The sequence below is a fragment of the Littorina saxatilis genome, linkage group LG11, assembly GCF_037325665.1.
Source record: "Littorina saxatilis isolate snail1 linkage group LG11, US_GU_Lsax_2.0, whole genome shotgun sequence".
NCBI classification, from domain to species: Eukaryota; Metazoa; Mollusca; class Gastropoda; order Littorinimorpha; family Littorinidae; genus Littorina; species Littorina saxatilis.
The window spans coordinates 22,219,018-22,241,517 of record NC_090255.1 but is presented as its reverse complement, the minus strand read 5'-3'; the positions used below and the strand labels follow the sequence as shown (position 1 = coordinate 22,241,517).

General features: G+C 39.5%; 2 protein-coding genes across 5 annotated transcripts in view; both read left to right on the top strand.

The window, feature by feature from the left end:
* LOC138980021 (palmitoyltransferase ZDHHC22-like) overlaps window positions 1-680 on the top strand; it is a 5,062-nt gene extending 4,382 nt beyond the window's left edge. For all 3 annotated transcript variants that reach the window (XM_070352810.1, XM_070352811.1, XM_070352812.1), the window contains one exon: window positions 1-680. This exon is cut by the window's left edge and continues 916 nt beyond it. In XM_070352810.1, the coding sequence (XP_070208911.1) occupies window positions 1-135 (135 nt within the window). In that variant the 3' untranslated portion in view covers window positions 136-680.
* LOC138980018 (cytochrome P450 2F5-like) overlaps window positions 1-22,500 on the top strand; it is a 426,282-nt gene that overhangs the window by 272,676 nt on the left and 131,106 nt on the right. The gene's annotated exons all lie outside the window — the stretch shown is intronic.

Sequence of the window (22,500 nt, the reverse complement as noted above, 5' to 3'; positions counted from 1 at the left end):
CGGGGCTTCGCGGCCAAGTTTCGAGCAGTGCTGGGAAAGTACTGGTTGTTGAACCTGTTGTTTCCATTCCACATGGTTTTTGACGCCGTAGAAGATCCAGAAAACTGGCCCACGATTAAAGTCTACCGTCACTGAGTCAAAATGAAAAGCCTACCCCTGGGGCATGCAGCGCTGGGCACAAAACAGACCAATGTTGCAGATGGCAGATACCTTGCCGCATGGATGGCCACTTGCCTCCGGTGGTATATGGGCGGAGTTGATTGTAAAATCCGCTGTCTCGGAATCTGCTGTCGCAGTATATATCTGAACCCGCCTTCTGCTTTGGCATGTTGTCATGATTTCAAAAAAGAAGTGACCCTTCATTGAAGTTGAAGTATATCACCGCTGCGTTGTTGTTGCTTTTAATGGGTTCTTCCGTGCGAGAGAGACGATCCAGAACTTGAAACCGGCCTACGATTACAGTCTACCGTCCCTGAGTTAAGTCTCTGGACCTCTACTCCAATGTTTGGTCGGGATGCCGACAAAATTAGTCCTCGACTGAATGTTTCCCTGTGACTTGATTGATTTATTGATTTAGTGATTGATTTAGTTATTGATTGATTGATTGATTGATTTAATACAGGTATTGAGTGTTGAAAGGGAGATGTGTGTGTGTGTGTGTGTGTAAGTGTGTGTGTGTGTGTGTGGTGTGTGTGTAAGTGTGTGTATGTGTGTGTGTAAGTGTGTGTGTGTGTGTGTGTGTGTGTGTGTGTGTGTGTGTGTGTGTATGACCGCATAATACTTGAGTTTATAACAAATATTATAAACGAAATGGTGTACATTGCTTTGTTCTTTTATTTGAGTTTTTATCTCGAATTGTTTGTTTGCTCGTTTCTGTTGGAGTGTGTTCTTTCCACAAGTGTATCTAGATCTGCAATTGCTTTTGTAGGTGAATAAAATCCATGAATTGTATTAAGCCAAAAGTCAAAGTCTGCTGTCATAAAGATGTATGGCTTGATATTGGTTTGTTGTTTCAAATAAGATTTTAAAAGACGATGTTCGGATATAACTTCTGCTGGGAGAAAAAAGATGGCAAACGAACCCTTGTGACGTTGCACGCCGGTCACTGGCGAGCGGCGTGTTGCTACACGTTGTCAGCGAGAACGTGCAAGACACTTAACTCAATAATGATTGGCCTATTTTGTCACGTGGATTTGATAGCCCTCGATTTTTCCAGGGAAAGGCAACCATTTGCTGCCCATAAAATCTTGACAGAGTTATTTTCGGATTTCGTCTATTGAGGTGGTTGTTTTTGCTGCTGGTGGTGGTGGTGGTAATGATGGCGTTTTCGTGGTTGTTCTTTCACCTATTGTTATTTTTGTTCTTTATTTTTTCCTCTCTCTCTCTCTCTCTCTCTCTCCCTCCGTCTGTCTGTCTGTCTCTGTCTGTCTGTCTGTCTGTCTCTCTCTGTCTGTCTCTCTCTGTCTATCTCTCTCTGTCTCTCTCTCTGTCTGTCTCTCTCTCTGTCTCTCTCTGTGTCTCTCTCTGTCTGTCTCTCTCTCTCTGTCTCTCTCTCTCTCTGTCTCTCTCTCTGTCTCTCGCTCTCTCTGTCCCTCTCTCCTTGTCTCTCTCCCCCCCCCCCCCCCCCCCCATAAGAAACAATGACAATATTGTTTATGGATGCATAGTAGAATTAACTTTTTCAAGAGACTTAAAATCCATATTTGTGATATGTAATGCTGAAGAGTATCAACAACAAGCTCATTTTTGTGAATAGATTTCTGTTTACTGTATTTGCATTCGTGTTCATTAATGATTTTATTTTGCGTGTCTCTGCTGCATCTCCAGGATTGTTAAAGCCTGGGATTTACTTCCATTAAATCAGAAGCAGTGATAGTAATGTCTCTGCTTTGCACAGTTTCAAAATGAACTATAAAAGAACGAACAAAAACATCATTAATGAACACAACAATTTTTGTGTCTGGAGGCATATGTTTCGAATACAATGTGCCACCAGCGGTATGAAATTGCTTTTCTGCAAAACGATGTACATTTAAACAAATATTAGTTTTAAAACTTGGAATCAATGTAGTGCACAGATATTAAAACCTATTGCCCTAATAACATCTGGGTTAACCGAAACTGATGTTTTTGCTGGTGGAGGTGGTGGTAATGATGGCGTTTTCGTGGTTGTTCTTTCACCTATTGTTATTTTTGTTCTTTCTTTTTTCCTCTCTCTCTCTCTCTCTCCCTATCTCTATCTCTCTATCTCTCTATCTCGCTCTCTCTTTCTGTCTCTCTCTCTATCTCTCTCTCTCTATCTCTCTCTTTCTCTCTCTCTCTCTGTCTCTCTCTGCCTCTCTCTCTCTCTCTCTGCCTCTCTCTGTCTCTCTCTCTTTCTGTCTGTCTCTCTCTCTCTCTCTATGCCTCTCTCTCTCTCTCTCTGTCTCTGTCTCTGTTAAGATTAAAGTGCCTGAGGACACAACTATAAATGACGGTTAACCCTAGTTTTATCAGCACCCACCCCCTAACACTACGTTTGACTTGGTGGTGTTCTAAGAGATATAGTTCTGATGCACCAATCTTGAAAAAAAACGGCATGACCTAAATGACTTTGGTTATAACGAGACCAAAATATTCCCATCGTTCCACCGACGTTTTGAGATGTATGGTTATTACCAATACAAACACAGTTGTTTTCCTGACATTTTGTTTCCCCATAGAAAAATGTAGAAATGATTTATTTTGGGTAAATTCTCATCTGTGCAGACAGCCAAGATCTACAAAGATCCAAATTAAATACAATTAAGATAATTGCTCTTACTAGACAATTTTGAGCCTTAGACATATTTTTTGATGTTTTGGTATTACATACGCGCGCGCACACACACACACACACACACACACACACACACACACGCACACACGCACGCACACACACACACACACACACACATACATACACACACGCACACACACACACACACATACACACACACACACACACACACACACACACACACACACACACACACACGAATATAAACATACCATAATGCTTTGCTGAGCCTAAATCTTTATTCCTCGTCAAATGTTTCCCCTGATTAAACACACAGTCCTTCTACTATGAACGATTTAGAGGTACATTGAAACTGGACCGGCACGGTTGGCCTAGTGGTAAGGCGTCCGCCCCGTGATCGGGAGGTCGTGGGTTCGAACCCCGGCCGGGTCATACCTAAGACTTTAAAATTGGCAATCTAGTGGCTGCTCCGCCTGGCGTCTGGCATTATGGGGTTAGTGTTAGGACTGGTTGGTCCGGTGTCAGAATAATGTGACTGGGTGAGACATGAAGCCTGTGCTGCGACTTCTGTCTTGTGTGTGGCGCACGTTATATGTCAAAGCAGCACCGCCCTGATATGGCCCTTCGTGGTCGGATTGTCAGTTTGCATCTCCCGCTAATAGTGGCTGCTCCGCCTGGCGTCTGGCATTATGGGGTTAGTGCTAGGACTGGTTGGTCCGGTGTCAGAATAATGTGACTGGGTGAGACATGAAGCCTGTGCTGCGACTTTTGTCTTGTGTGTGGCGCACGTTATATGTCAAAGCAGCACCGCCCTGATATGGCCCTTCGTGGTCGGCTGGGCGTTAAACAAACAAACAAACATTAAAACTGCTGACAAAAATATCACACAATGCCAGTATCACATCACAGTAATATAAAGGATCACCATCGCGCAAGAGACAACATTTTACAGGAGAGAAAAAAGAAAAACTAAAAAAATATCATGACATCAACATGACCAAGGAACTTGGGAATACTTTTCGTGTAATCAAAAACAAATTCTGACAGAAATTATATATACAATCTACGTCTATATCGTAATTGGTTTTATCGATTAAAAACGTCAATTAATCGATTGAAAACGTCAAAAGAAAATTCGCAAAAGTAATTTCGCAGAAAACAAATCCCGAAGTTCCACTCGTTAAAATCATCAAAAACAATCACAAGTCATAACTGAACAACTTTTGCACGTCAGTAATAACAACAACAAAAAAACAGTCCATTATGTTCAGCTACCGCATAGAAAATGTATGCTACGGCATACCAAACGGCTTTTTTTTTCTCTCGTTATTTTGTAGTCTGAAAATGTAGGGTTTGATGCCGTTTGGTAACTGGCGCCACCTCGCGGCAAGATCACACAAGAAAGGAAAAAAAAACCTTGCATTGGTCCCAAATAGCATTTCGGTTTGGTAACAGTTCGTGTGTATGTAACCGAGTGCCGAAACACCACAATCACCTTTGGAGGCGAAGTCCAATCAAACAGGATTGAGAATTTTAGAGCTTATTTCTAAGCCCTATCAAAACTGTTATGAATTCGCAAAGTAATCCATGAACATACAGAGAGATGATGATAAAATCGTTTATTTAACGTCACTCTGTAAAAACATTGGCGACATTTGTCTTAGATTAAAAACACACACAGGCGCGCACACAAACTTTCCCTTTATGTACAGTGGTTCACCCCCCACCCACCCCCCGCACACTCTCGCTCATCTAATTAAAAATGGTAATAAGAGATACTTGGATATAAAATGTTATTCTTAAAGGTTCTGATAAAAATATAAAGTAGCTATATGAGAAGCAATGGCGTCAGCCGCAGCAATGTCTCTTCATATCCAGGGACCAAGTGGGTGCGTGTGCACAAGTCCAGCGATAAGTTTGGGACCTTGCCACACAAGGTCTTTATTAAAACTTAAAAGATAGCTTAATTTTTCATTTGGGGTATTTGGCAGGATATTTCTATTCGAGTTTATAAACTGAGTCAGGGGTTGAAAGTGGCATGAGTTCAAATCACACTCCAAAGTCAAATGAGCAATGCTGAGGTCGGATTGACAGGTGCATTTAAGCTCTAGAAATTGGTAGTTCCCAGCTTCTGCCCTTAGGCGGTTAATCCTTTTTATTACACGTGGGCATGCATTATAGATGTTCATCTGTTTTGATGGGGCTTCCCGAATGAGCCAGCCAGAGAGACAAAAACCGCCAGACCCCATCACAAACAGAACTCTACAATCCACAGGTGTTGCAACTTCTAAGGCGAACAACTCTGCAGAGTCTGCTGTGAAGGGCGACGGTAGTCTTCCTGTCACACTCGCATGTAAGTCGTGTATTTTATACGGTAAACAGACAATGGTCGGCTCTGGTGAGGTTATGCCCCTCCTCTCTTTCGGCTGGTAACTGGCGCCACCTCGCGACAAGATCACAGGAGTTGTCTCGCGTTATCACCCCAGAAGCGCTCATTCTTGATCGTGTATGTGGACAGTGAGGTGTCAGAGAGGATGGCTGACCCTCGTTGTGCTCTGTGCTCACTGAGACAGAGTCCATGCAGTCGTTGACACTTTAAAAAAAAATTTGTTATTCTCTTTTTGTGAAGTTTATTTTTTTTTCCTTTTTGTTACATGTATAATTATGCTGTACAATACAGGACATCACATAAACAAGGGGACCAAATCATAAAACGTTGAAACTTATTTATTGTTGTGTTTATTTCATTAGTCATTGTGCACGACCTTTTAGTATCGTCTTTGTCTTCCTCCTCGTTCGCTTCTTTGGACGTCCGCTCCTGTGGTGCGTACGAAACATCCCCGTCCTCTTTAGAGCCGCCAGGTCGCCATAAAGATTTTTAGTATTACTTGCAACTTACAATTCCTGTAAACCTCTATACAAAAAAAGTATCATGTCAGATACGACCAACCTGCATGTTTAAGCCTCTTTTTAACATGTTCCTGAAATGCAAAAGCAAAGTACCAAATTAATCGAGAGTACGTGCGTATTTTGTCCGATGTGTGAGCCCATGTTTTGAAGTAAATGCATAATACATTCACTAAAAGGCGTCGTAAAAAGTGTCGTATTTTGTATTTACTTTCATACAAACTGTACTTTGTTACACTTTAAGCTTTTTTTTTTTTATATCATATCACAAAAATGACAAGGGAAAACAACGATGTCACTGCCGCAAAACGCTTTGCGACTTAAATGAAGTCCAAGGTCGTCAAACCCGATGATTTTTTTTCCCCAGAGCAACAATTGAGAAGAATAAACATTATTTGAATTGTTTACCAAAATACGACGGTTTACTCAGATTAAGACAGTCATTGTTCTCTTTGACTGCGCTAGCGTTCGAGATTAACATTGACTTTCGAATTCGAGATCTGTGTAAAATGTCATATGTTGGCCAACAATACAAATAACATGAATGTACCGATCCCCTTTAGTGACAACTCCCTTAATTTTTGTGATTGAACCCACACACATGTGTAGCCTCGGCCAGTTGCCTCAATATGACTTTTAGTCGGCCCCTCACATGGCTCAAAAAAGTGAACTCTCATGTTTAATTGATACATAGTTTTTGGATCTGCCGAGCAACGTTCAACAACCAACGATTTCCTCCTCAGCTCCTAGCCAACATCTGAGGGATCATCCCTGAAAGGTAGACCGAAGGAGAAGATGAAAACACATCATATCGAACTTCCATTCAACCCACAGTCCTTGCAATTATTGGATCTCTTATTCCAGCTTCCTCTTCGTTCAAGGTTCCTTAATTTGCCATGCTCTGTGTTGATCATTTCTTCTTTCACATCTGTCTTTCCTTGCCTCTTTTCAAGACCATTGGATCTCTTGTTCCAGCTTCCTCTTTTCTCTTCGGTGATTGGCTGGCTGGTTGTGTCCTCATTGCGGATTGGCTGCTTGCTCGACTCTCCATTTTCGATTGGTTCGTTGGTCGCCCCTTCGTAGTCAACGTTACGGCGCTGTTTTACCTTGTTGTCTTTCATCTTCATCGGCTTTGAGTCTTTTGCGTCATTACTTACAAGTCTTTTCATAATGTGATCCATGTCACCCCCTCGCTTTTTTCCTTTCCCAACGAAGACAGTTTCGATGGCTGTTTCTATGACTTCAATTGGTTGGTTGTTGGTCTGCAAATTCCCTCCCCTGTTTCTCCTGAAAGATTGGCTCATTTCATCAATATTGTTTCTCATTATCTCACGTCCGCGCATGCCGACGTCATATTTAGCAGGTTGCATTTGAAACAGTTCGTGAACTTCTTCCTCGCGGACAACATCGAGGCTTTCATCTTGCGGGAAAGTCTTCGCCAGTGTGGGTGTTTTTCTTGCGTTTAGCCGGTCTGGATTCTCTGTTTCATCTGCCCGCTTGTTCCAACTGCCTCGCTTTCTGATGAGAGAAAAAAAAGCAAAGTATTTAGACTTTAGTAGGAGAGAAATGGTAACTGCGGGTGAGAGTGATCAATTAAAAGACCAAGACCAAAAATACTGCACTCACGTTTTTGTTTCTTCTTCTTCGTTCACACGTGAGTACAGATTTCTTCTTCTTTGTTAGACTTCAGCTGCATGCATGTATCATGATTTTGTACCCCCTAGCAACTCCCCTTTGTTTTATATAAATATATATATGCATGTCATATTTAGGGCCTATCATGTTAATCTAAACAACGAAGTGACTGTGGTAAGATGAACAAAGTTTTAAAAAAAAAGGATTACTGTACTCACCGATACAAAGACGACACAAGACGATAACGAATTTTCGCTTCTGGAAGCTTCATCAGGAAAAACAAGAACACAAAAGACAACAAAAAGCAGACGCAACACGGAACGAACAAGGTTTGATAGAAAATGGAGGGGAAACACGCAAAAAGGGGAAGGAACTCTAGGAACGGAAATGAATGAAAGGGGAGAGAAGTGGTTGGATCGGATGTCAAGGGCACAGGCATACAGACTAAAAGTAATACACACTATCATGTTAATGATTTTTTCATGTCTGCTAAAGCGACTACAAACGAAACAAGACATTATAAATCCAGTGTGCCTAAATGAGTTTTTCTTTGTCTGTGTGTCTGTCTGTCCACGTTTTGCCTGTCTGTCTGCTTATTTGTTTTTTGAAAGACTGACAGATTTCTGTCACAAACTGGTCCATTAATGATGCATGATTTGATACATTTATTTGATTATCATGATATGCTGCTATATATTGAGTTTGAAAGAGCACTTTATTCTGCGGATTTGTCCTCATGTTGACAGTTTTCAGATTGTTTTGGTTTGCTCTACGTATAAAGGGACAACACGCTTTAAACATAAAGTAGAAGTTTTTCATTCAAAACGAGTGTCGCCAGGGAGCTACCATATCACAGTATTTATCTATTTATTCATTTTTGTGTGTGCATGGATACTATCTTTCATGACCCGAAAAAAACATTGGTTAACAGGAATAAACATCTGTACCACCAAAGGGTTTAAAATCGTGATCGTGATTGGCGTTTTTTGACCTTTCTGTGACTGTGATTGGCGAAATTTCCATTTCTGTGATCGTGATGGGACTTTGCCCGTGATCCGTGATGACAAAAAAAATCAAGTCTCGTGATCGTGATCGTGATTTGTTTTCGTGATTGTTCAATATTGTTCAATGACATATCTAGTCCTGTGATAATGATAGTTTTTAGCGTTAAACTTTTAGCTAAAGCTGACGGCAATTAACCTATTTGGAATCATGTTACTATTCCTGTTAGTGTACATGTGCGTGCGCGAGTGTAGTATGCTTCGTATGGTATTTTTATCTGTTGTCTTATTATTTGTTTTGTCTTTTAATGTGCACCACACTGAAATTTCTCTGTATGAGATAATAAAGTATTCGTATTCGTATTGATCGTGATGGGCATTATTGCAAAGCATTTTATTTTCAACGTACATTTTCACAGCTGTATCACTCTATGATCCTCTATTCGTCAAGGTGTTTGTGATCGTGAAAACAAAAATCAAGGTAACTGTGATCGTGAAAGCTAAAATGTCCCTTCCTGTGATCGTGATGATACCCCCCCCCCCCCCCTTGGGGCCCTCAAAGAATAGGGGCCACCAGAAAAGGACGACACACTAAGGGGAAGAAACCGCATTTGATTTGATATCAGATCTGTATGTCAACCAGATGATCTTAAATTTTTAAAAATCAGACCATTTGACTTGAAAGCAAGAAACCCTCCTCTGTAAAATAATTTCTGTTATGGAATGGAATCCTTCAGAATGTGCAATTATTGGAGTTTCATAGAATGTATTAACAGTAAATTCAAGTGATGTCGTGAAGATGAATTATAAAGAAAAAATGATAGGAATTAAGATTATGTTCAACATTCGGAAGAAAAGATTGTATCGAAGATTGAACGGTTGTTTCTTGTGTTGCCAAATTCAACAGATACATTACAAGTAAAGGCGCAACAAATGTGTTTTTGTTTGTAATGGAAAAAGACGGCACTAGTCTTAAAGTGATTATCAAAAATATAATAATTGAATATGATGTTGAGGGACGATTGATATTTTGAGGCCATTGACGATTGCTTCATAAACTGTAGAAAGACAGAAATGGAAAGGTTCTTTTTACATTTAGTCAAGTTTTGACTAACTGTTTTAACATAGAGGGGGAATCGAAACGAGGGTCGTGGTGTATGTGTGTGTGTGTGTGTGTGTGTGTGTGTGTGTGTGTGTGTGTGTGTGTGTGTGTGTGTGTGTGTGTGTGTGTGTGTGTGTGTGTGTGTGTGAGTGTGTCTGTCTGTCTGTGCGTGTGTGTGTGTAGAGCGATTCAGACCAAACTACTGGACCGATCTTTATGAAATTTTACATGAGAGTTCCTGGGAATGATATCCCCGGACGTTTTTACATTTAGTCAAGTTTTGACTAAATGTTTTAACATAGAGGGGGAATCGAGACGAGGGTCGTGGTGTATGTGTGTGTGTGTGTGTGTGTGTGTGTGTGTGTGTGTGTGTGTGTGTGTGTGTGTGTGTGTCTGTCTGTCTGTCTGTCTGTCTGTCTGTCTGTGCGTGTGTGTGTGTAGAGCGATTCAGACCAAACTACTGGACCGATCTTTATGAAATTTTACATGAGAGTTCCTGGGAATGATATCCCCGGACATTTTTTTCTTTTTTTCGATAAATACCTTTGATGACGTCATATCCGGCTTTTTGTAAAAGTTGAGGCGGCACTGTCACACCCTTATTTTTCAATCAAATTGATTGCAATTTTTGTAAAGCAATCTTCGACGAAGGCCGGATTTCGGTATTGCATTTCAGCTTGGTGGCTTAAAAATTAATTTATGACTTTGGTCATTAAAAATCTGAAAATTGTAAAAAAAAAATTTTTTTATAAAACGATCCAAATTTACGTTCATCTTATTCTTCATCATTTTCTGATTCCAAAATCATATAAATATGTTATATTTGGATTAATAACAAGCTCTGAAAATTAAAAATATATAAATTATGATCAAAATTAAAGTGATCGACAAGAAGAAGAAGAAGAATTCAATTTAAAAACACTTTCATCTTATTCCTTGTCGGTTCCTGATTCCAAAAACATATAGATATGATATGTTTGGATTAAAAACACGCTCAGAAAGTTAAAACGAAGAGAGGTACAGAAAAGCGTGCTATCCTGCTCAGCGCAACTACTACCCCGCTCTTCTTGTCAATTTCACTGCCTTTGCCACGAGCGGTAGACTGACGATGCTACGAGTATACGGTCTTGCTGGAAAATTGCATTGCGTTCAGTTTCATTCTGTGAGTTCGACAGCTTGACTAAAAGTTGTATTTTCGCCTTACGCGACTTGGTTTTTTTTTTACGAAATACAAACAAACACGCAAACGGTCTAAATGAATTTGAGGTGATGTCAACAGTTCGAAGGAAGCAAAAGTATTTCGTTTAAGAGAAGGATTGTGAAAGAAATATTAACACAATATTTGACTTTTAATATGCATAAGTCGAGTTCGCTTGTTCCTTTTCTCTTCATACTACTTTCAAAATAATGAAAGACATAAAAAACAAACAATGACAGACGCAGAGTTAAACTCAGACTTGTATACCAAGGCAAATAATCAAGTAATAACCGAATTTATAGACATTAAAACAAAACTTGACTAAATGTAAAAAGAGATGAAGGGGGCAGGGTAAACCAAGATAAACACGACTATGAATATAAATCATCACAACACAACAACAAGTCGCGTAAGGTGAAATTACTACATTTAGTCAAGCTGTGGAACTCACAGAATGAAACTGAACGCACTGCATTTTTTCACAATGGCCGTAGTCCGCCGCTCGCGCAAAACGCAGTGAAATCGACGAGCCTGTTTAGCGCGGTTTAGCGCTGTGCTGCATAGCACGCTTTTCTGTACCTCTCTTAGTTTTAACTTTCTAAGCGTGTTTTTAATCCAAACATATCATATCTATATGTTTTTGGAATCAGGAACCGGCAAGGAATAAGATGAAAGTGTTTTAAAATCGATTTTGGAAATTTTATTTTAATAATACATTTTATATTTTTAATTTTCAGAGCTTGTTTTTAATCCGAATATATCATATGTATATGTTTTTGAAATTAGAAAATGATGATGAATAAGATGAATGTAATTTTGGATCGTTTTATAAAAAAATAATTTTAATTACAATTTTGTGATTTTTAATGACCAAAGTCATAAATTAATTTTTAAGTCTCCAAGCTGAAATGCAATACCAAAGTCCGGCCTTTGTCGAAGATTGCTTGGCCAAAATTTCAATCAATTTGATTGAAAATTGAGGGTGTGACAGTGCCGCCTCAACTTTTACAAAAAGCCGGATATGACGTCATCAAAGACATTTATCCGAAAAATGCACACACACACACACAGACACAGACACAGACACAGACACACACACACACACACCAGGGCCGGACTACCGGGGGGGGTTATGGGGGTTGCGCAACCCCCCCCCCCCCCCCCTAGCCTGAACATGTACCTTACTTATTTAAATCATTTTTTATTATTGCTTATTTTATGCCGTTTCATGCAAGGAGCGACCATTTTCTTATCTCAGAATATGACCTACCCATCAGCTTCAGGGGGCTTCGCCCCCTGACCCCCACAAGGGGCTCTGCCCCTTGACCCCGCCCAGGGGCGGACGAGGGGGAGGGGGGTTCTAGGGTTTCCGGACCCACCTTATAAATATAAAAATATAAAAATATTGAATGAGGTATGCATTTCTTTATTTTACATTGAGTTTCAATTTTGGGGGTTATAATCAGTGACAAAATCTGCTGCCTGAAACTGGTAATGATCATCCTCAGAATGCACCAGATTGCACCATTTTGCATCCTTTTTTTCAAAATTTTCCGGGGGAGCATGCTTTTTTAAAAATCAGACCATTTGACTTGAAAGCAAGAAACCCTCACCTGTAAAATAATTTCTGTTATGGAATGGAATCCTTCAGAATGTGCAATTATTGGAGTTTCATAGAATTCATTAACAGTAAATTCAAGTGATGTCGTGAAGATGAATTATAAAGAAAAAATGATAGGAATTAAGAGTATGTTCAACATTCGGAAGAAAAGATTGTATCGAAGATTGAACGGTTGTTTCTTATGTTGCCAAATTCAACAGATACATTAAAAGTAAGGGCGCAACAAATGTGTTTTTGTTTGTAATGGAAAAAGACGGCACTAGTCTTAAAGTGATTATCAAAAATATAATAATTGAATATGATGTTGAAGGACGATTGATATTTTGAGGCCATTGACGATTGCTTCATAAACTGTAGAAAGACAGAAATGGAAAGGTTCTTTTTACATTTAGTCAAGTTTTGACTAACTGTTTTAACATAGAGGGGGAATCGAGACGAGGGTCGTGGTGTATGTGTGTGTGTGTGTGTGTGTGTGTGTGTGTGTGTGTGTGTGTGTGTGTGTGTGTGTGTGTGTGTGTGTGTGTGAGTGTGTCTGTCTGTCTGTGCGTGTGTGTGTGTAGAGCGATTCAGACCAAACTACTGGACCGATCTTTATGAAATTTTACATGAGAGTTCCTGGGAATGATATCCCCGGACGTTTTTACATTCAGTCAAGTTTTGACTAAATGTTTTAACATAGAGGGGGAATCGAGACGAGGGTCGTGGTGTATGTGTGGGTGTGTGTCTCTGTGTGTGTGTGTCTGTCTGTCTGTCTGTCTGTCTGTCTGTGTATTTGTCTGTCTGTCTGTCTGTCTGTGCGTGTGTGTGTGTAGAGCGATTCAGACCAAACTACTGGACCGATATTTATGAAATTTTACATGAGAGTTCCTGGGAATGATATCCCCGGACTTTTTTTTTCTTTTTTTCGATAAATACCTTTGATGACGTCATATCCGGCTTTTTGTAAAATTTGAGGCGGCACTGTCACACCCTCATTTTTCAATCAAATTGATTGCAATTTTGGCCAAGCAATCTTCGACGAAGGCCGGATTTTGGTATTGCATTTCAGCTTGGTGGCTTAAAAATTAATTTATGACTTTGGTCATTAAAAATCTGAAAATTGTAAAAAATATTTTTTTATAAAACGATCCAAATTTACGTTCATCTTATTCTTCATCATTTTTTGATTCCAAAAACATATAAATATGTTATATGTGGATTAATAACAAGCTCTGAAAATTAAAAATATATAAATTATGATCAAAATTAAAGTGATCGACAAGAAGAAGAAGAAGAATTCAATTTAAAAACACTTTCATCTTATTCCTTGTCGGTTCCTGATTCCAAAAACATATAGATATGATATGTTTGGATTAAAAACACGCTCAGAAAGTTAAAACGAAGAGAGGCACAGAAAAGCGTGCTATCCTGCTCAGCGCAACTACTACCCCGCTCTTCTTGTCAATTTCACTGCCTTTGCCACGAGCGGTAGACTGACGATGCTACGAGTATACGGTCTTGCTGGAAAATTGCATTGCGTTCAGTTTCATTCTGTGAGTTCGACAGCTTGACTAAAAGTTGTATTTTCGCCTTACGCGACTTGGTTTTTTTTTTACGAAATACAAACAAACACGCAAACGGTCTAAATGAATTTGAGGTGATGTCAACAGTTCGAAGGAAGCAAAAGTATTTCGTTTAAGAGAAGGATTGTGAAAGAAATATTAACACAATATTTGACTTTTAATATGCATAAGTCGAGTTCGCTTGTTCCTTTTCTCTTCATACTACTTTCAAAATAATGAAAGACATAAAAAACAAACAATGACAGACGCAGAGTTAAACTCAGACTTGTATACCAAGGCAAATAATCAAGTAATAACCGAATTTATAGACATTAAAACAAAACTTGACTAAATGTAAAAAGAGATGAAGGGGGCAGGGTAAACCAAGATAAACACGACTATGAATATAAATCATCACAACACAACAACAAGTCGCGTAAGGTGAAATTACTACATTTAGTCAAGCTGTGGAACTCACAGAATGAAACTGAACGCACTGCATTTTTTCACAATGGCCGTAGTCCGCCGCTCGCGCAAAACGCAGTGAAATCGACGAGCCTGTTTAGCGCGGTTTAGCGCTGTGCTGCATAGCACGCTTTTCTGTACCTCTCTTAGTTTTAACTTTCTAAGCGTGTTTTTAATCCAAACATATCATATCTATATGTTTTTGGAATCAGGAACCGGCAAGGAATAAGATGAAAGTGTTTTAAAATCGATTTTGGAAATTTTATTTTAATAATACATTTTATATTTTTAATTTTCAGAGCTTGTTTTTAATCCGAATATATCATATGTATATGTTTTTGAAATTAGAAAATGATGATGAATAAGATGAATGTAATTTTGGATCGTTTTATAAAAAAATAATTTTAATTACAATTTTGTGATTTTTAATGACCAAAGTCATAAATTAATTTTTAAGTCTCCAAGCTGAAATGCAATACCAAAGTCCGGCCTTTGTCGAAGATTGCTTGGCCAAAATTTCAATCAATTTGATTGAAAATTGAGGGTGTGACAGTGCCGCCTCAACTTTTACAAAAAGCCGGATATGACGTCATCAAAGACATTTATCCGAAAAATGCACACACACACACACAGACACAGACACAGACACAGACACACACACACACACACCAGGGCCGGACTACCGGGGGGATTATGGGGGTTGCGCAACCCCCCCCCCCCCCCCCTAGCCTGAACATGTACCTTACTTATTTAAATCATTTTTTATTATTGCTTATTTTATGCCGTTTCATGCAAGGAGCGACCATTTTCTTATCTCAGAATATGACCTACCCATCAGCTTCAGGGGGCTTCGCCCCCTGACCCCCACAAGGGGCTCTGCCCCTTGACCCCGCCCAGGGGCGGACGAGGGGGAGGGGGGTTCTAGGGTTTCCGGACCCACCTTATAAATATAAAAATATAAAAATATTGAATGAGGTATGCATTTCTTTATTTTACATTGAGTTTCAATTTTGGGGGTTATAATCAGTGACAAAATCTGCTGCCTGAAACTGGTAATGATCATCCTCAGAATGCACCAGATTGCACCATTTTGCATCCTTTTTTTCAAAATTTTCCGGGGGAGCATGCTTTTTTAAAAATCAGACCATTTGACTTGAAAGCAAGAAACCCTCACCTGTAAAATAATTTCTGTTATGGAATGGAATCCTTCAGAATGTGCAATTATTGGAGTTTCATAGAATTCATTAACAGTAAATTCAAGTGATGTCGTGAAGATGAATTATAAAGAAAAAATGATAGGAATTAAGAGTATGTTCAACATTCGGAAGAAAAGATTGTATCGAAGATTGAACGGTTGTTTCTTATGTTGCCAAATTCAACAGATACATTAAAAGTAAGGGCGCAACAAATGTGTTTTTGTTTGTAATGGAAAAAGACGGCACTAGTCTTAAAGTGATTATCAAAAATATAATAATTGAATATGATGTTGAAGGACGATTGATATTTTGAGGCCATTGACGATTGCTTCATAAACTGTAGAAAGACAGAAATGGAAAGGTTCTTTTTACATTTAGTCAAGTTTTGACTAACTGTTTTAACATAGAGGGGGAATCGAGACGAGGGTCGTGGTGAATGTGTGTGTGTGTGTGTGTGTGTGTGTGTGTGTGTGTGTGTGTGTGTGTGTGTGTGTGTGTGTGTGTGTGTGTGAGTGTGTCTGTCTGTCTGTGCGTGTGTGTGTGTAGAGCGATTCAGACCAAACTACTGGACCGATCTTTATGAAATTTTACATGAGAGTTCCTGGGAATGATATCCCCGGACGTTTTTACATTCAGTCAAGTTTTGACTAAATGTTTTAACATAGAGGGGGAATCGAGACGAGGGTCGTGGTGTATGTGTGTGTGTGTGTGTGTGTGTGTGTGTGTGTGTCTGTCTGTCTGTCTGTCTGTCTGTCTGTGTGTCTGTCTGTCTGTCTGTCTGTCTGTGCGTGTGTGTGTGTAGAGCGATTCAGACCAAACTACTGGACCGATATTTATGAAATTTTACATGAGAGTTCCTGGGAATGATATCCCCGGACTTTTTTTTTCTTTTTTTCGATAAATACCTTTGATGACGTCATATCCGGCTTTTTGTAAAATTTGAGGCGGCACTGTCACACCCTCATTTTTCAATCAAATTGATTGCAATTTTGGCCAAGCAATCTTCGACGAAGGCCGGATTTTGGTATTGCATTTCAGCTTGGTGGCTTAAAAATTAATTTATGACTTTGGTCATTAAAAATCTGAAAATTGTAAAAAATATTTTTTTATAAAACGATCCAAATTTACGTTCATCTTATTCTTCATCATTTTTTGATTCCAAAAACATATAAATATGTTATATGTGGATTAATAACAAGCTCTGAAAATTAAAAATATATAAATTATGATCAAAATTAAAGTGATCGACAAGAAGAAGAAGAAGAATTCAATTTAAAAACACTTTCATCTTATTCCTTGTCGGTTCCTGATTCCAAAAACATATAGATATGATATGTTTGGATTAAAAACACGCTCAGAAAGTTAAAACGAAGAGAGGCACAGAAAAGCGTGCTATCCTGCTCAGCGCAACTACTACCCCGCTCTTCTTGTCAATTTCACTGCCTTTGCCACGAGCGGTAGACTGACGATGCTACGAGTATACGGTCTTGCTGGAAAATTGCATTGCGTTCAGTTTCATTCTGTGAGTTCGACAGCTTGACTAAAAGTTGTATTTTCGCCTTACGCGACTTGGTTTTTTTTTTACGAAATACAAACAAACACGCAAACGGTCTAAATGAATTTGAGGTGATGTCAACAGTTCGAAGGAAGCAAAAGTATTTCGTTTAAGAGAAGGATTGTGAAAGAAATATTAACACAATATTTGACTTTTAATATGCATAAGTCGAGTTCGCTTGTTCCTTTTCTCTTCATACTACTTTCAAAATAATGAAAGACATAAAAAACAAACAATGACAGACGCAGAGTTAAACTCAGACTTGTATACCAAGGCAAATAATCAAGTAATAACCGAATTTATAGACATTAAAACAAAACTTGACTAAATGTAAAAAGAGATGAAGGGGGCAGGGTAAACCAAGATAAACACGACTATGAATATAAATCATCACAACACAACAACAAGTCGCGTAAGGTGAAATTACTACATTTAGTCAAGCTGTGGAACTCACAGAATGAAACTGAACGCACTGCAGTTTTTCACAATGGCCGTAGTCCGCCGCTCGCGCAAAACGCAGTGAAATCGACGAGCCTGTTTAGCGCGGTTTAGCGCTGTGCTGCATAGCACGCTTTTCTGTACCTCTCTTAGTTTTAACTTTCTAAGCGTGTTTTTAATCCAAACATATCATATCTATATGTTTTTGGAATCAGGAACCGGCAAGGAATAAGATGAAAGTGTTTTAAAATCGATTTTGGAAATTTTATTTTAATAATAAATTTTATATTTTTAATTTTCAGAGCTTGTTTTTAATCCGAATATATCATATGTATATGTTTTTGAAATTAGAAAATGATGATGAATAAGATGAACGTAATTTTGGATCGTTTTATAAAAAAATAATTTTAATTACAATTTTGTGATTTTTAATGACCAAAGTCATAAATTAATTTTTAAGTCTCCAAGCTGAAATGCAATACCAAAGTCCGGCCTTTGTCGAAGATTGCTTGGCCAAAATTTCAATCAATTTGATTGAAAATTGAGGGTGTGACAGTGCCGCCTCAACTTTTGCAAAAAGCCGGATATGACGTCATCAAAGACATTTATCCGAAAAATGCACACACACACACACAGACACAGACACAGACACAGACACACACACACACACACCAGGGCCGGACTACCGGGGGGGTTATGGGGGTTGCGCAACCCCCCCCCCCCCCCCCTAGCCTGAACATGAACCTTACTTATTTAAATCATTTTTTATTATTGCTTATTTTATGCCGTTTCATGCAAGGAGCGACCATTTTCTTATCTCAGAATATGACCTACCCATCAGCTTCAGGGGGCTTCGCCCCCTGACCCCCACAAGGGGCTCTGCCCCTTGACCCCGCCCAGGGGCGGACGAGGGGGAGGGGGGTTCTACAATTACAATTTTGTGATTTTTAATGACCAAAGTCATTAATTAATTTTTAAGCCTCCAAGCTGAAATGCAATACCAAAATCCGGCCTTTGTCGAAGATTGCTTGGCCAAAATTTCAATCAATTTGATTGAAAATTGAGGGTGTGACAGTGCCGCCTCAACTTTTACAAAAAGCCGAATATGACGTCATCAAAGACATTTATCCGAAAAATGCACACACACACACACACACACACAGACACAGACACAGACACACACACACACATACACCACGACCCTCGTAAAAAGGAGCAACAACTGAGAATGAAGCAAAAGCAAATTCTGTGGTTTAAAAGAAAAAATCTATGTAACTATCTTTTTACATTTAGTCAAGTTATGACTAAATGTTTTAACATAGAGGGGGGAATCGAGACGAGGGTCGTGGTGTATGTGCGTGTGTGTGTGCGTGTGTGCGTGTGTGTGTGTGTGTGTGTGTGTGTGTGTGTGTGTGTGTGTGTGTGTGTGTGTGTGAGTGTCTGTGTGTGTGTGTCTGTGTGTGTGTGTCTGTGCGTGTGTGTGTGTAGAGCGATTCAGAGTAAACTACTGGACCGATCTTTATGAAATTTTACATGAGAGTTTCTGGGTATGATATCCCCAGATGTTTGTTTTCATTTTTTCGATAAATGTCTTTTATGACGTCATATCCGGCTTTTTGTAAAAGTTGAGGCGGCACTGTCACACCTTCATTTTTTAATCAAATTGATTGAAATTTTGGCCAAGCAATCTTCGACGAAGGCCGGACTTTGGTATTGCATTTGAGCATGTAGGCTTAACAATTAATTAATGACTTTGGTCATTAAAAATCTGAAAATTGTAATTAAAATTATTATTTTATAAAACGATCCAAAATTACTTTTATTTTATTCTGCATCATGTTCTGATTCCCAAAACATATAAATTTGTTATATTCGGATTAAAAACAAGCTCTGAAAATTGAAAAATATAAAAATTATGATTAAAATTAAATTTCCGAAATCGTTTTAAAAACAATTTCATCTTATTTCTTGTCGGTTCCTGATTCCAAAAACATATCTATATGATATGTTTGGATTAAAAACACGCTCAGAAAGTTAAAACGAAGAGAGGTACAGTAAAGCAAGCTATGCAGCACAGCGCAACCGCTACCGCGCTAAACAGGCTCGTCAGTTTCACTCCGTTTTGCACAAGCGGCGGACTACGGTCATTGTGAAAAAATGCAGTGCGTTCAGTTTCATTCTGTGAGTTCCACAGCTTGACTAAATGTAGTAATTTCGCCTTACGCGACTTGTTTAAGGTAGAGGGAGGGGATTCTTGGTTTACCTTTGATGACGTCCAACTTGAACACTTTCGAACAGGCATGAGAAGAACACGCTCAAGCAACTTGCGTCGGAACCGGAAGTCAACATATCTCTGTCTGCACACACCCTGTAGACGAGCAGGCACCCCTTGAACACGTCTCGGTCACTGAATCTTGATGGCGGGGAGAAGTTGTGTGACAGGTTTTCTGCGCAGGCAGACAGGCTGCAGAGAATGAACACGATGGCAGGTAGTCTCAGCATCTTCTGCAGCCTGAAATTCAACAAAGAAAATAATTTCAGTTCGATGAATTCGATGAATTTTACATTTGGTTTGGAAATTTCAACAGGAGGATCAAAAGTTATAATTAGGACCTAATGGGACAACCAACTGCAACAAAACATTTCAGCATCTTCTGCAGCCTAAAATTAAACAAACTATATAATTCAAGTTCATTAAAAATAGACAGAAAAACAGACAGACAGAGCGACAAGTTTAGATAAAGGTTCACTAAAAACATAGACACATTCCTCACCTTTGTAAAACAAATTATGCAAACGGAAAATGTCCTGAATCTGCAATGTTCTGCTCCTCCAAGTTCCAATCAAACAAGGGACTGGTATTCTGCTGGTTAAAGACTACCACAGGGGAAACTCCTAGCTTTTATACCCAAGAAAAATACCTCTGGCGTTTCTTAAAAAATAAATTGTGCATGAATAATTTACGAAATTGAAAAATAAAGCTCAGGAAATTGATATGAACTAAATATGTACCCACTAATTCCAGTAGAGTAAACTTTATACTCGTAAACTTTTTTGAAATAAGGGAGGCTGAGTATATCGATGATAATTTGCGTGCACAGGAAAATATGCAGACTCGAAATATCCAAATTGTACTTAAAATGTACATGTATATTTCTCACTTATTAGTGTCAAAATAGCAAAATAATCCCCACTGTTCACTCGCTACTTTCCATCACTTTGTTAATTGCTTAACGCTTTTGGAATCCAAAGTTTAAAAACCATTGTTAGGATTTGACTTGTTTGACCTTTTATTATTTGTTTGTCTTTCACTTGCCCTTAACATGCATGGAGACATGGAAAAATATGTCTTGTTTGCAGTTCTAAAAGATATATACAATATTCCATAATGCTCCTCTTTTGTTACATTGTCCAGATGTTTACTTTGTATCTAAAAATTCTTCCGGTCTTTTTCATAAATTCTCCAACCAACACCCCCTCCCCCGGCCCCCCCCCCCCCCAACCCTTCCCCCTCTTCACAGCAACCTATCCCATCACACCAGGAAAACCTCTTCCCTTTTCCCACCCCCCCCCCCCCCCACCCCATCCCCACCCCCACCCCCACCCCCACACACCCCCTCCCCCACTTTTAACAGCGTATATCAAATCATGTCACAAATAGGTCCTAACCTCAGAGGACGTAAAACCTCAATAGTCAGTCAGTCAGGAAAACTTCAAATAAGTTTTTGAGAGCTCTGTTATTAAGTTTGAAACAAATGTTGCGGGGATGAGTTTTCGGGACTTGCATTTTTCCACTTCTCCCGGTTGGCCTAGTGGTAAGACGTCCGCCCCGTGATCGTGAGGTCGTGGGTTCGAACTAAGACTTTAAAATTGGCAATCTAGTGGCTGCTCCGCCTGGCGTCTGGCATTATGGGGTTAGTGCTAGGACTGGTTGGTCCGGTGTCAGAATAATGTGACTGGGTGAGACACGAAGCCTGTGCTGCGACTTCTGTCTTGTGTGTGGCGCACGTTATATGTCAAAGCAGCACCGCCCTGATATGGCCCTTCGTGGTCGGCTGGGCGTAAAGCAAACAAAACAAAACAAAAAAAAAAACTTCTCCCGCGGCAGTTTCTGTGTTCATTCCCGTCGCACTTTTCAGAGCTCGTATTTCACGCGCTGTTGCTAGAGGCATGATTTGAAAGTCACCCAAATAGAGACTGAGTTGAGATAAATGCGAGAAATGCCTTGGAGTTAGTGTTTGAGCGTTCACATTTTTCCAATCTAAATGTTGTGGCGGGAAGTCGGTCACGAAAGTAAACAAAAATGTGACCCTCCACCACGAAATGAGTTGCATGTCACCTCGCGCGGTTCTGCGCTGGGCTTAAATATAAGTCCGGGAAGTGTCTGGTAACAGTGTGAGGGTCACCTTAGTCACAGGCTTATAACTCAAACAGTTTTTGCTCTTAGAGCATAAAAATCTCGTAAGGAAAATGTAAAAATATGAAAATCATGCAAAGGTGACATGCGACTCATTTCGTGGTGGAGGGTCACATAATTATTTGCATTGAACAGTGGGTTTGTTTGCGCCGATTAATGCGTTTTTAGCCCCATAATGCGTTTTAGCGCTTGCTAGGTTACAAGTTCGAATTCCTGAATCCAACGGTATTTTTCTGCTCCGACAGCAGGATTAAATAAAATATGACGACCGACGGAAGTCGGGACTCCTAACGCAGGAGAGTGGATAAAAAAATCAAATGCTCGCCAAAATTTTTTTATTCAATTAATTAGCAGAGTTACAAAGCGTTTTTGAGCTAATTATTGCAGTGGTATCTAATTTACAGCACAGCGAATGTCCTTTGAACTCTGCGAGGTCAAATTCGCGGGAAGACTTTGAAAAAATTGCTCCTTATGGTAGGGATCCTTAGTACTAAAGTCAAACCTGAACTAGCGACCACCTCTTGCCAACGACCCACTGCCCTTAACGCCCAGCTCAGAGAAACGCTGACGAGTTTTTTTTCCTATATAAATCACCTTACCATAACGACCACCTGTCTGTAGGGACCACTTTTGATTGGTCCTTCG